Source organism: Heloderma suspectum, chromosome 4 (genome assembly GCF_057233095.1).
Source record: "Heloderma suspectum isolate Gila_16-S chromosome 4, 16-S_ref, whole genome shotgun sequence".
In the NCBI taxonomy this organism is placed as follows: domain Eukaryota; kingdom Metazoa; phylum Chordata; class Lepidosauria; order Squamata; family Helodermatidae; genus Heloderma; species Heloderma suspectum.
The window spans coordinates 265393388-265406148 of record NC_139461.1 but is presented as its reverse complement, the minus strand read 5'-3'; the positions used below and the strand labels follow the sequence as shown (position 1 = coordinate 265406148).

Below are 12761 nucleotides of genomic sequence, written 5' to 3'. Positions count from 1 at the left end.
GGGGGGGGTCTGCAATTTGCCCAGATTTCTGAGCAATTTGCACAAATTATGCAAATTACAGTCAATCCTGTGTAATTTGCTCAAATTGCTCAGAAATCTGCACAAATTGCTCAGAAATTTGCAGAAATTGCAACCCCCCCAGTGTAAAAAAGTTCCTGGAGTTTGGGGAACAGCCTGCAGCTCAGTTCACATATGCAAAGCGAACTCTATCAAGCAAAAGAACTGGATTTCTCAGCAGCAGACATCCCTAGTGCTGAATTACATCTATTCTGTCTCTTTGGAGTTGACTTGTGGGATACTGCAAGGGGCAACAATCACACACACAGAGTAGGGGAGGCTCATTCTTCACTTGGATTGCAGTTATCAGTGTGCTGACAATGACACCATGTAGAGAAAACTGCAGAATGTATCACTGCCAGTGATGAGTTGGAGCACCCTTCCCTAACCTGGTGCCCTCCCCACCTGCCAGTGGCCACGCTGGCTGGGAATAACGGGTGTTGTAGTCCAACACATCTGAAGGGAGCCAGGTAGGAGAAGGCAGAGTTAGAAGGTCCTCCCAGGTACTCCATAGGGATTATTTAATTGTCATGCTAAATGCACATTTATTAAGGACCTGTAATGACCGTATTGCAGGGCCAAAGACCAGAAAAGCATAAATGACAGCCCCCACATCACAGGAGACATGGTCAGTGCTCTTTATAGAGTTAATCCAGTAGCAAGTTCTGTCCTCTGTGAAGCTTCTGTTTTTTGATAAGACACATCAGCAACTTCACTTCCGACCTGCAGATCCCTTCTAGGAACCACAAAATTGAGTGTGAGAATAAGGCATCATTCCAGAGCAGGGAGACTAAGAGGGAATTTTGTGAAGGGCCTGCCTGCCCTTCCACAGCAAACACTGAAACAGAGAGAAGTGCAGAGTCAGTGGAAGGCACTGATGCAAGACACTCATAACAGACCCCTATTTCACTGAAGTTTGGGGCTCGCTTTCACCTGGCTGCGACTCGCCACGATAAAGCGCCACTCCTTCGTGGCCCTCAGGCACTCACCCCTCCCACGTAACTGAAATATCTACCTTCTCTCTCCCTCCCTCCCTCCCTCCCTCCCTCCCTCCCTCCCTCCCTCCCTCTCCCTCCCACTCCTCACACACAGACACACCACACCCAGTAGGCCTGCTTCTCAGATCTTATAAGACAGGGGTGGGGAACGTGTAGCCCTTCAGATGCTGTTGGACTGCAGCTTGAGAGCCGGTGTGGTGCAGTGGCTAGAGTGTTGGACTGGGACTCGGGAGATCCAGGTCCTAGTCCCCACTCAGCCATGAAGCTCACTGGGTGACTTTGGGCCAGTCACTGACTCTCAGCCTAACCTACCCCACAGGGTTGTTGTGAGGATAAAAGGGAGAGGAGGAAGATCATGTACACCGCCTTGGGTTCCTCGTAAAAGGAAAAAAGGCAGGATAGACATGTAAAAAATAATATCAGTATTAATAATAACAACAACTCCCATCATTCCTAGCCAGCACAGAAAACAGTGAGGATCGATGGGATTTGCAGTCCAACAACATCTGGAGAGTCACACATACATTCCCCATCCCTGTGATAAGGGAACCTTTCAGCCCTGGCCCAGATCTTCTCCAAGATCTATCCATACTATTATACGTTTAAACAATTGCCAAAAACAGCTGGTTACTTACTGGATCTGAGGTCTTTTGATTAAAGAAGTCCTTTATCTGTCTTGATAAATTTTCATTTAAATTAGGGTGGCATTGTAATCCACCTTACAGAGCAAGGTTTTGCCCACATGGTTCAGGGGCTATTGAGGGGTTTTCTTATTATGTACAGATCTGACCCTAAAGAGAAACTGTTAGGTCCTTTTTTGGCCACAGTGGTAGGCTGGCCATTGTTGTGATGGTGGATGTTACTTTAACAATGGCCCAGCTTGCTTTTTTGCCAGCTAAAGGTAGACAGAATTTTGTGGATAGGAATGTAGGAGGCAATGGGGGTGTGAATCAGAATCTTTCTTCCTTGAAAGATTCTGTTGGGGTGAGAATCAGAACTGTTCCTTTTTATGCATCCCCCCTTCTGCTTCCCCCCTCCTTTTTTGTTCTTCATATTAATTGTCATTACTGAATGCAATGTATATTTGTTTACATTACAAAATGTATACAAATATGTTTTATACATACAAATATGATTTATGCTAGATTATGAAGGCTTTTCAGTGTATGATAAATAATTTGCTTACTGGTCGAGATCCTGCCATTTTCAATTGTTTCAGAGATCGGTTGGCCACAAGACCCAGGAGCAGCAGAAGCCCCCATCACAATTTCATTGGGTAGTATGTCCACTCTGCATCCTTCTTTTTGCTATATCCCTGCTCCTGCATCACACAGCTAAATGCTCTAGCAGAAATGCCAGATGGTCTTGGGTTTGGTACTCATGTTGTCTCCAAGGTCAGATATGGACTATTGAACACAGTATATTCTGGGTGAGACTTAAGTTGTAATGATCTCTGACGGAGTTGCAGTCAAACCCACCTTGTTCTTCATCTGATTCTCCAACCATCCTCATTCTGAGACTGTAGAAACACAAGAAATGTGATAGCCAGTATGCAAGATTAGTTCCCATGCATCCCTTCATGCAACATGCATCTTTTTTGTCCTACTGGCAACATAAATGGCGACACCAGTTTTTGCCACAGAAAGCGAAAAGGACTGAAGAAAAACCCAGCCTACTGGCCAGAACATCTGCTACTAGATACTTTGACTCCATGTATCTCTATGGTGAAAACCTGCTATGTCTGGCATTGCCAAGGACTTCAGTTTAATACACCAGTAAAGACTGCATTGGGACTTGGGTCCTTCGGGAAGCAATTGTGATCAGCTGCAGTGCATCAGAGGGGAGTTACTCCTTTATAAATAACTTCAGTCTTATAGAAACGTTTCTTTATATCCTCCACAAGGACAAAATGCAAAGCAGATAGCTGCTTAGCTGACTCAAGTCTCCAGGAAGGTGTTTAGAGACAGTGCACTATATCTGATACACTAAATGCTTGAAAAGCTCTTGTTTCTTAGCCTTTCTCTCCCCAGCTAACTATGCTCTGTTTTGCTTCTGCAGTGTGAATGTCAACTACTTTTTGTTTTGGAGTTTTCCACTCCTGGAAAGTACGGTGTTTAAGCACATGCTAAAAAGCTCTGGAATCCCCTTCTGGCTTTGTTTCTAGTGTTCATTCATGAGAGATGTGCAACATGGCTGTTTCAGGGGAGGGAAGAAGGTGGTTTGTTTGTTTTTCCTAGCCCTGATGCTAGGTAATGCTTTCTTTAAAAAAACAGCAAAGGTGTCACCATCACAGAGAGAGAATTATGCGGAATCCAAACACTGATTAAAAAAAGGGTCCTACTTGGTCAAAATTTTACCATTTATTTGAGTAAGGCAAGAAGTGGGGAACTTCCGGCCAGTGGCGCCTTTGGATCTGGCCACAGCTTCCCCTCCTGGCCCCCATGTGGCAATTAGGCTTATAAAAAAAGGCTCCCATTCATGCAGATGGGACCTTTATCCTAAGCCAAATGGTATGCATGTATGCATTTATTTACTAAATAAATTGTATTTAACTCTGTCTGAGAATGTTGGCAACTTTACTGGGCAAATGCCAACCATTTTAGATCAACATCATGCCTCATACCCCTACCAGGTCACATAATTCCCTACAATAGGGCAGTTTAGAACAGATATTTGCATGAGAACAGGAAACCACAATGCCAGCTGCATGAGAAATGTCAATTGCCTTTCAACCACCTGGACTTTGCCATGTAACAAATGCACCAAGCATCTTGCAGGCCTGAGAGTAGATCTGTCACTTGGGTTAGAACTCTGCAATGAGAGGAACAAATCTTTCTCGATGCTTCAGTGTTCCATTTGTTTGCTTGGGGAGTCATGCCTTCTCACATTTGGGATGTGGGAAAAGGGACCTCTGAAACAAGGAAATATGAGCAAGAAGCCTTGTGTGGGCAATGAATTACGGCTACTCAGCTGGGCTGAGTCTGCTGTAGATGGAGAGGGCCGCTCAACCTGCTTGCAGGAGGATCTTTGCCATTAATACAGTGGTGGATAAATAAATATATCACCTACACAGTTAAGCTTAAATGGGTCTTATTTGGGAAATACTACAAGGCTGCAGGATTCCAGAGCCTGGAAACATGTTCGGGTGCAATATATGGTATTTCATCATTTCAGTCACTAGGTTTGCCAACAGGAAGACATTCACACACTCTCTTCCTCTCTCTTAGCTAGTTCTTATGTTTCTCTCTCTCTGTTTTAAAATAATTTTTGATTTGGGACCTGCAGCTACTGGCACAAAAGCAATATAAACCTAAACCAGTCAAGAGATTCCTGTCCATCACCTTCTTGAAAAACTCCAAGGAACAGGACAGGAGAAGATCATGCGTGGCACTGGGCAGCTGCACAGCATGCACTGGAGCAAATGAACTTGGTTCCGAGGGGATCTCTCTGCCACAAGTGGGTAGGTGGGGTCACTGCCCCACTTGCCTCTAATGTAGAGTGGAGGGCCGCCCACCACCACTGCAACTGCATTTCTCCACCTGGCAGCGGCTGCTGATACTGCCCCCACTGCTGCTGCTGTTGCCTGCCCGCTACGGAGCATCGCCACTGCTGTTTGCAATGCCACAGCAGGAAGGTGGCCGGTAGGGCTCACCAGAGCATTCCTCAGAGTGATGCACTTTGAGTGAGGTGGCCTGAAAACTGCCAGCACAGCCATGACAGCAGCAAATACTGTTTGAAGTACGTTTAAAACTTCTGAGCAAGGCATGGGACGGGTGAGATCGTCCGTGTTGCTGCCGCTAATGTGGTGGGAGGGAAAGGCAGGGTGGTGGAGGAGGCGGCGGCGGCAGGCCCTCCTGCATCAGGCAGTGTGACATCTTGCACTGACTCTGTGTGGCATAGTGCGTAACAGACTGAACATGTCCCTGGTTTAGTTCTGCCTCTGCCAGGTGGCCTTAGACAATCCACAATCCAATATCTCTCCTGCATTATGGGGATAATAATACTAACCTATCTTACAGGGTTGTTGTGGGATTACAACAAAATCATGTATGCAAAGTACTTTGAAGGAATACTCTCGAGAGCTATGTAAATGCTAAATATTGTTACTAAGCTGGTTTGCAGCAAATAGCATCTGCTCTGCCATATGCAAGGGTTGATATTACTGCACTTTTCTGGACTGAGCCACCTTCTTAATCTTAATGAATCAAAGTAGAATAAGCAGCATTTGGCAAGCTCCTAAGTAACTACTTGTTGCTGAATGGTGTTTCCTTGGGAAATGAAGAAAAATGTTTTGTGTAAAAGGCAATCAGTCCTGGAAAGCAGCATTAACAATGTATGAAAGGGATTCTGGGAATGTCCCAGATGGAAATGGCTGCCAGCAGTCCAAGCAAATGGATGGCAGAACACCAACCTTCAACTACATCCAGCAAACACAACATGGGCCCCTTCACACCTGGCTTTTATCCTGCTATGGAGATTGCTTGCTCCCAGAGGTCTGTGAGTCCTGTACACACTGCAGGGAACCTCCCACTCTTTGTGAGCTCTGTTGTGTTATTTTCCATGATGAGGAAAGTCTGGCATTTTCCCTTCTCCTGCCATGGATTCGACATAAATGAGGGTATACAGTTTAAAGTCGCTTTTATTACAACTAAAACAACACTGCCACCTAGTGGCTTTGTAATGAAACACATAGATCGCATTGAGAAGTTTAGGGTTTTTTTCAAAGCCACGTGGAAAGGACCTGATCTGATACCAGAAAGATTCCGGAAGCAGACGCCCCAGTAAATTGCAGGATATTTAGCCTTGTGAGTTGAAGCCTCATACATGTCTATCACTCCTCTACAGTGGGCTGAAATGCAGAGCCAACTCATTACATGATTATAGCTGGAATTCCCATAGAGGTACAAAGCACAAACGATTCGAAGTCTCTGTGGGATTCACCCAGAACTGCCACTTGATTCCCTGAAAAACTTAGCAATCACATCAAAACAGATAATCCCAAGCAAACAGCCCAAACGCTACATTCATACCTACGTACCTTTTACATTCAGCCTGCAGTCTACCGAGGCTTCCCCAAAAGGGTTCACGGCTTTGCAGGTGTAGACACCACCATCAAAGGGGCTGGGCTTGCGGATTTCTAGGCAGCAAACACCTTGGTTCACGACGGCAAGATACTTGGGGTCTTCTCGAATCTCCATTTGGTTTTTCATCCAGATCACTTTGGGCTGAAACAGAGTAAAAGTACTGAAATAGCAGAGATGAACCGACATCTGCAAAAAGGGGGGAGAAGATGTTTATTGGCCCCACATGGGCAGCAGCTTCCCCTTGTTAGTGACTGGTATCTAGACAAACTCTGTCCTTCGTTACTCTTGTACTCTTATCCCTCTTGGCTGCAGACTCACTGGGACTACTTCATTCCTATAATGTCATTGACACTCTCCCAGGGTTGTCCTAAGTTGCACCACACGTGTCATGTTTCCTGAACCAGGGTGGCTCGTGAATGTTCCCATCTGTATTCTATTGCTCATGAGTATCTCTGCCAGTTTCTAAGAAATTGCTGAAGATCCAGGGAGCTGGTAAAATGCACATTTCTCTGTTTTAGTCACAAGAAAATGTTCATTTCTTGTGATAAAGGCCCTCATCATGGACAAAGCGGGCTATAAGCACACAACCAACATTGTGTCAATATACAAAGGCTGAGAAATGACATGTATTTGTCCCTTCAGAGTGCTTACTATAGAAGACAGGGCAGTACCTTCTTTCCATGCCAACAAATCTGGAACACTCAACAGTGGCCACAAGACTGGAAAAGGTCAGTTTACATTCCAATTCCAAAGAAGGGCAACGCCAAAGAGTGTTCAAACTACCGCACAATTGCGCTCATTTCACATGCCAGCAAGGTGATGCTCAAAATCCTACAAGCTAGGCTTCAGCAGTATGCGAACCGAGAACTACCGGAAGTACAAGCTGGGTTTCGAAGAGGCAGAGGAACTAGAGATCAAATCGCCAACATTCGCTGCATCATGGAGAAAGCAAGAGAATTCCAGAAAAACGTCTATTTCTGCTTCATTGACTACGCTAAAGCCTTTGATTGTGTGGATCACAACAAACTATGGCAAATTCTTAAAGTGATGGGAGTACCAGACCACCTTACCTGTCTCCTGAGAAACCTGTACGAGGGTCAAGAAGCAACAGTAAGAACCAGACATGGAACAACCGATTGGTTCAAAATTGGGAAAGGAGTACGACAAGGCTGCATATTGTCACCCTGCTCATTTAACTTATATGCAGAGTACATCATGAGAAATGCCGGATTGGATGAATCAGAGGTCGGAATTAAGATTGCCGGGAGAATTATCAACAACCTCCGATATGCAGACGATACCACCCTAATGGCAGAAAGCGAAGAGGATCTAAAGAGCCTCTTGTTGAGGGTGAAAGAGGAGAGTGCAAAAGCTGGTTTGAAACTCAACATTAAAAAAACTAAGATCATGTCATCTGGCCCTATCACTTCCTGGCATATAGAAGGGGAAGAAATGGCAGCAGTGACAGATTTCTTGGGCTCCAAGATCACCGCAGACGGTGACTGTAGCCATGAAATTAAAAGACGCTTGCTCCTTGGGAGGAAAGCTATGGCAAACCTAGACAGCATAGTAAGAAGCAGAGACATCACCTTGCCGACAAAGGTCCGTCTAATCAAAGCTATGGTTTTCCCAGTAGTAATGTATGGCTGTGAGAGCTGGACTATAAGGAAGGCTGAGCGCCGAAGAATTGATGCTTTCGAACTGTGGTGCTGGAGAAGACTCTTACGAGTCCCCTGGACTGCAAGGAGGTCAAATCAGTCCATCCTTAAGGAAATCAACCCTGACTGCTCATTGGAAGGACAGATAATGAAGCTGAAGCTCCAATATTTTGGCCACCTAATGCGAAGAGAAAACTCTCTGGAAAAGACCCTGATGCTGGGAAAGACTGAAGGCAAAAGGAGAAGGGGACGGCAGAGGATGAGATGGCTAGATAGCATCACGGATGCAATGAATATGAACTTGAGCACACTCCAGGAGAGAGCGCAGGACAGGAAGGCCTGGCGTGCTATGGTCCATGGGGTCACGAAGAGTCGGACACGACTGAACGACTGAACAACAACAACCTTCTTTCCATATCAGAAATTGAGAAACAGAAACAGAGAGGGTAAGTAATATACCTGAGGTTACACAGCAAGACCATAGAAGAGTTAGAATCAGAATCCAATTTCCTGCCTACAGTTATCTGGATGAACCTTTTGCATCGCTTCCTGGCATATGGAAGGGGAAGAAATGGAAGCAGTGACAGATTTTATTTTCTTGGGCTCCAAGATCACCGCAGACGGTGACTGTAGCCATAAAATTAAAAGACGCTTGCTCCTTGGGAGGAAAGCTATGGCAAACCTAGACAGCATAGTAAGAAGCAGGGACATCACCTTGCCGACAAAGATTCGTATAATCAAAGCTATGGTTTTCCCAGTAGCAACGTATGGCTGTGAGAGCTGGACTATAAGGAAGGCTGAGTGCCGAAGAATCAATGCTTTCGAACTGTGGTGCTGGAGAAGACTCTTACGAGTCCCCTGGACTGCAAGGAGGTCAAATCAGTCCATCCTAAAGGAAATCAACCCTGACTGCTCATTGGAAGGACAGATACTGAAGCTGAAGCTCAAATATTTTGGCCACCTAATGCGAAGAGAAAACTCTCTGGAAAAGACCCTGATGCTGGGAAAGACTGAAGGCAAAAGGAGAAGGGGACGGCAGAGGATGAGATGGCTAGATAGCATCGCTGATGCAATGAATATGGACTTGCGCATGCTCCGGGAGAGAGCGCAGGACAGGAAGGCCTGGTGTGCTGTGGTCCATGGGGTCATGAAGAGTTGGACACGACTGAACGACTGAACAACAACAACAACTGATGAGGCAGTATTTGTGGTTGGAAAGCAGGGTACATCTCTTTCAGCACACCCACATATAGGCTCATGGGAGTGGAGAAACCCACACCAACTGCAGAGGGATACTTGAGGAATCCAAATTTTGCAAATTCTGTTACAAACTGACCTAATCTGCACCTCCCAGACTAATGTTTCTTTTTAAATTCTTTTAAATTTCTTGTTCAATGCTTGGAAATCTTGTTAGATATAGAGTGGTATATAAGTGCTTTAAAACAAAATAAATTAAATTAAATAATGTGTGAATCAGAATCCACTGGATTTTGCACTCCTCTGAATGTTGTGAATTCGCTCAAGAAATGTATGCATCAAAATGCATATTTTGAGATAAAATACATTTAGAAATGTGCATTTTGAGAAAAAATACACTAAAACACATATTTAAATGCATAGCAAAATGTGAATTTTCATGCAGATTAAAAAAATCCCGCAGCCTAATACGGAAATGGGACGGAATGTAACGGACACATGCAAAAGTGGACTGGAAATAGATTGATCTATCCATCCCTAATTAACCCATTCCCCCCTTAATGGGGAAAGAGGCAGGCCATACCACCCTTCACTCTTCCTGTACCTGCTGTAGAAACTTGTCTTACTGCAGATGATTAGTGTTCGGTGAGTTCCTAACCCACAGCAGAACTCACCTTTGGGAAGCCTCGGACACAGCAGACAAGTTGGGTACGGTAACCCAGAGTGGTGGTTCTGTCAGTCAGAGGCTGGGTGAATTTTGGAGGTTCAGAGAAATCATGGCTGTTGAACATCTCTGATTTGTACACGACCGCTGGGAAAATGGGGCAGATAGATATAATTGTAAATAAGAGGAAGAACCTGCTTCAAAGCTTTTTGTACATATATTTAAAAAGTGCAAAACCTGTTTATCAGAAGAAATGTGTATACTGTGAGCAGCAATTCCTGACCCCAGCTGCATGTGTACATTTCTAATTGACATCTCCATGAGAGGCAGCAAGGAGACGTTCCCATTCTTCTGTCAACTGCACCACTAACCCTGACTCTGTCTCCCTCATAGCCATTGCCTAGAGTTACCTGGCCTTAGATAGTCTGGCCGGAACAGTCTGGCTGCTATAGTTCAACCACCTGACCATCAGCCCTACAAGAGAAGGGATGCGGTTCTTTCCTACAAAACATCTCTGGCCCCTACCTGATTTTTTTATGTGTGCCACGTCCTTGGTGATAGCAGGTTTCTCACTGAGGCCACAGGGGTTCTCTGAGAAGACTCGGAAGGAGTAGCTGTTGCCAATGATGAGATCGGAGACTGTGCAGCTGGTGCGGTTGCAGTGTTCCAGAACTGTGAACCATTGCTAGAAAGCAGGGAAGACCAACCTTTAAATATCCGAAGTGCCCACATTCAGGGCACATGGCTGCCCTCTAAGCCTCCTTGGGGACTTGCTTGCTGAATTATACCAGCAGCAGGACCAAAACCTCCCCAAGGCAAGAACTATGAAGAGTTCTTTTTGAAGCCAACCAATCTGCCCTGAGGTGTTGATATGTTGGGGACTTTTGTTGTGGGGTTTTGCATGTGGGCAGACGAGGAGAGAGGGTGGCACTAATGGGAGCTTCTCTCCCATGCCAGACAGCAGTGTCTGTGTGCATATTCTTGTGATTTTTGTTGGGCTAAAAGTGCAGGACTCCCCCCATATGCTGCACTCTTCATCTTGCCAACACTACGCATTTAACTAAGTTGTAATTTATCCCTGCCATTTTCATTCCACCAAATGTCCCAGAGGGGTTGTCAGAGGAGAGAAACAGCCCACAATCCAATTCGGTAAACTGAGAAGGAAGAGGGAAGAGATGAAAGCCTCCCTACCAAGCATTCTGTTGCTGCAGGTATTTATATTGCATTGGGGTGGAGATTCATGACTGGAATTACCCTATGCACAGCAAACTACTCCTCAGTGTGGGCAACAACATCAATAAAGCAGAGAAAACATACCCTCTCTCCAGTCATCTAGCACATTCTCCCACTTACTTGAAATGTGTGTGCCATGCTAAGAACTGATAATATGCTGCACTGAACCCTGAATTCTTATATATTCGCATTTAAGAGTACAAGACACCTTGTACCTTGTAGCAAGGCCCTTGATTCTTAGACATGGAGGAGAATTCTTGCACATCTGGCAGTAGTGATGTACCTAGAGTCAGCCCTCCTCCCCCACATTTTGAAATGGTTTATTCCCAAGAGGACTGTACTGTGTGTGTTTCTGAACATTTGTATGAGTTTTCAGCTTGAATGGAAGGGCACAGAGTGTTTTACTTTATTATTTATTTAAAAGAGTTATACCCTGCCTTTTAGAGTAAACCCTCCCAAGGCAGTGTACAGCAAAAGTGAAAGCCACAAAACATAATAATGCAAATAATAATAAAAACAATTATAAAATCAGAATTAACAAGTAAAACCAGACAGTATCATATACACCAAGAATGGGGAACACGTGGCCTTCTGCAGCTCCCAGCATCTCTCACCCATTGGCTATGCTGGCTAGGGCTGATGGAAGTCACAGTCCAACAACACCTGGAGGGCCATGCATTCCCCACCCACGACGCAGTAAAAGTCTAACTCAGTTATAGGTCAAGGTAAACAGATGAGTCTTAAAGATCTGCTTTTAGGGTTTATCCTAAACGATGGTTTGTTATTTGTATGGGGGAGAAGGCAATTTAAACTGGTAGGACAGAACTGAAAGTCTAAGAAGAGAGGGCTGGAAAAGCAAGACTGTGGGTGGCTGCTTCAAATGATACAGTAGAAGCAGGTACATATTAAACATTTAGCATGAGACGTCTTTTTTTCCACTGCATGGAGAACCCACAAGAACGACAACTGGCCCCGGCTCTCCAATGCATATACATGGGATGAAAAGACTCATAGCTGTCACACATGATCCACACATGTACATGCTAAGTCTTTAATGTGCACCCACATTTATATGTGAAGTGTCCCCGACAGACCGGTGCCAAGGGTAGGCATGGCTGGGCACCTGTTGAGAGCCCACACCCACAGCAGGGGCCCACTGACAAAAGCCTGCTAGAGTTGCTCCTCCTCCTCACCACTGCAGCTTGCTTGTTCACCTGCCTCTCTCTTTGGCCGAGACAATGATGGTGGTGAGAAGCAGGAGCTGTAGATGCCACGGCCTACTTGCTCTCCGGCTCTCTGCCTGTCAAACAAGCAAGTGGTAGCAATCATGAGAAAAGAGGAGGGGTCGCAAAAGCAGTTGCTGACAATGGCAGTGAGAAGGTGGGCTCACTGAGGGAGGGGCCCGCTGAGGGTGCCTTGCCCAAGGGCCCTCAAAAACCCGGAGCCAGCCCTCCTCCCTGGGCATCTGGACACACAGGCTCATAAATGCTAGGAATACTTCTAAAGAGCAGCTATGTGAGGCACATGCCATAGTTCTGGGTTTCCAAAAAGAGCTGAGGGTGCCAACTCTTCCAGGGGAAATATGACTGGAAGGACCCCATGAACAAAGCTCTGTTACAAAGGCAAACCAGGCTGACCTACTGCCATTTCTGAAATAAATGCAGCCAATGGAGGATCAGAGAGGAAAGGGTTCTCAAGGGAAAGATTTGTTGGACTAAATAAGGATATATTTAGAGAGTTATTTAGGTTGTATACTTGTTTTTTTTAATCAGTTCATACATGGGGTTGTTGTTTTTTTACCCTGATTTTCCTTCTTATTCAAGATACTGTTACCAATTCATGTATTTTTATTTTTAAAATTTATAAAATA

The 12761-nt window shown here is 45.1% G+C and overlaps 1 protein-coding gene across 3 annotated transcripts in view; it reads right to left on the bottom strand.

Moving 5' to 3' along the window:
- Positions 1-545: 545 nt before the first annotated feature.
- MYBPH (myosin binding protein H) overlaps positions 546-12761 on the bottom strand; it is a 36191-nt gene continuing 23975 nt past the window's right edge. Inside the window, exons 7-11 of one of the 3 annotated variants that reach the window (XM_084853668.1) lie at positions 10184-10343; positions 9669-9805; positions 6094-6280; positions 2534-2574; positions 546-895 (exon numbers count right to left, since the gene is read on the bottom strand). In XM_084853668.1, the coding sequence (XP_084709794.1) occupies positions 2564-2574; positions 6094-6280; positions 9669-9805; positions 10184-10343 (495 nt within the window). In that variant the 3' untranslated portion in view covers positions 546-895; positions 2534-2563. Of the gene's footprint in view, positions 896-2241; positions 2575-6093; positions 6281-9668; positions 9806-10183; positions 10344-12761 lie in introns of all 3 variants that reach the window. The other 2 variants (XM_084853669.1, XR_014790686.1) reach the window with 2 other exon arrangements.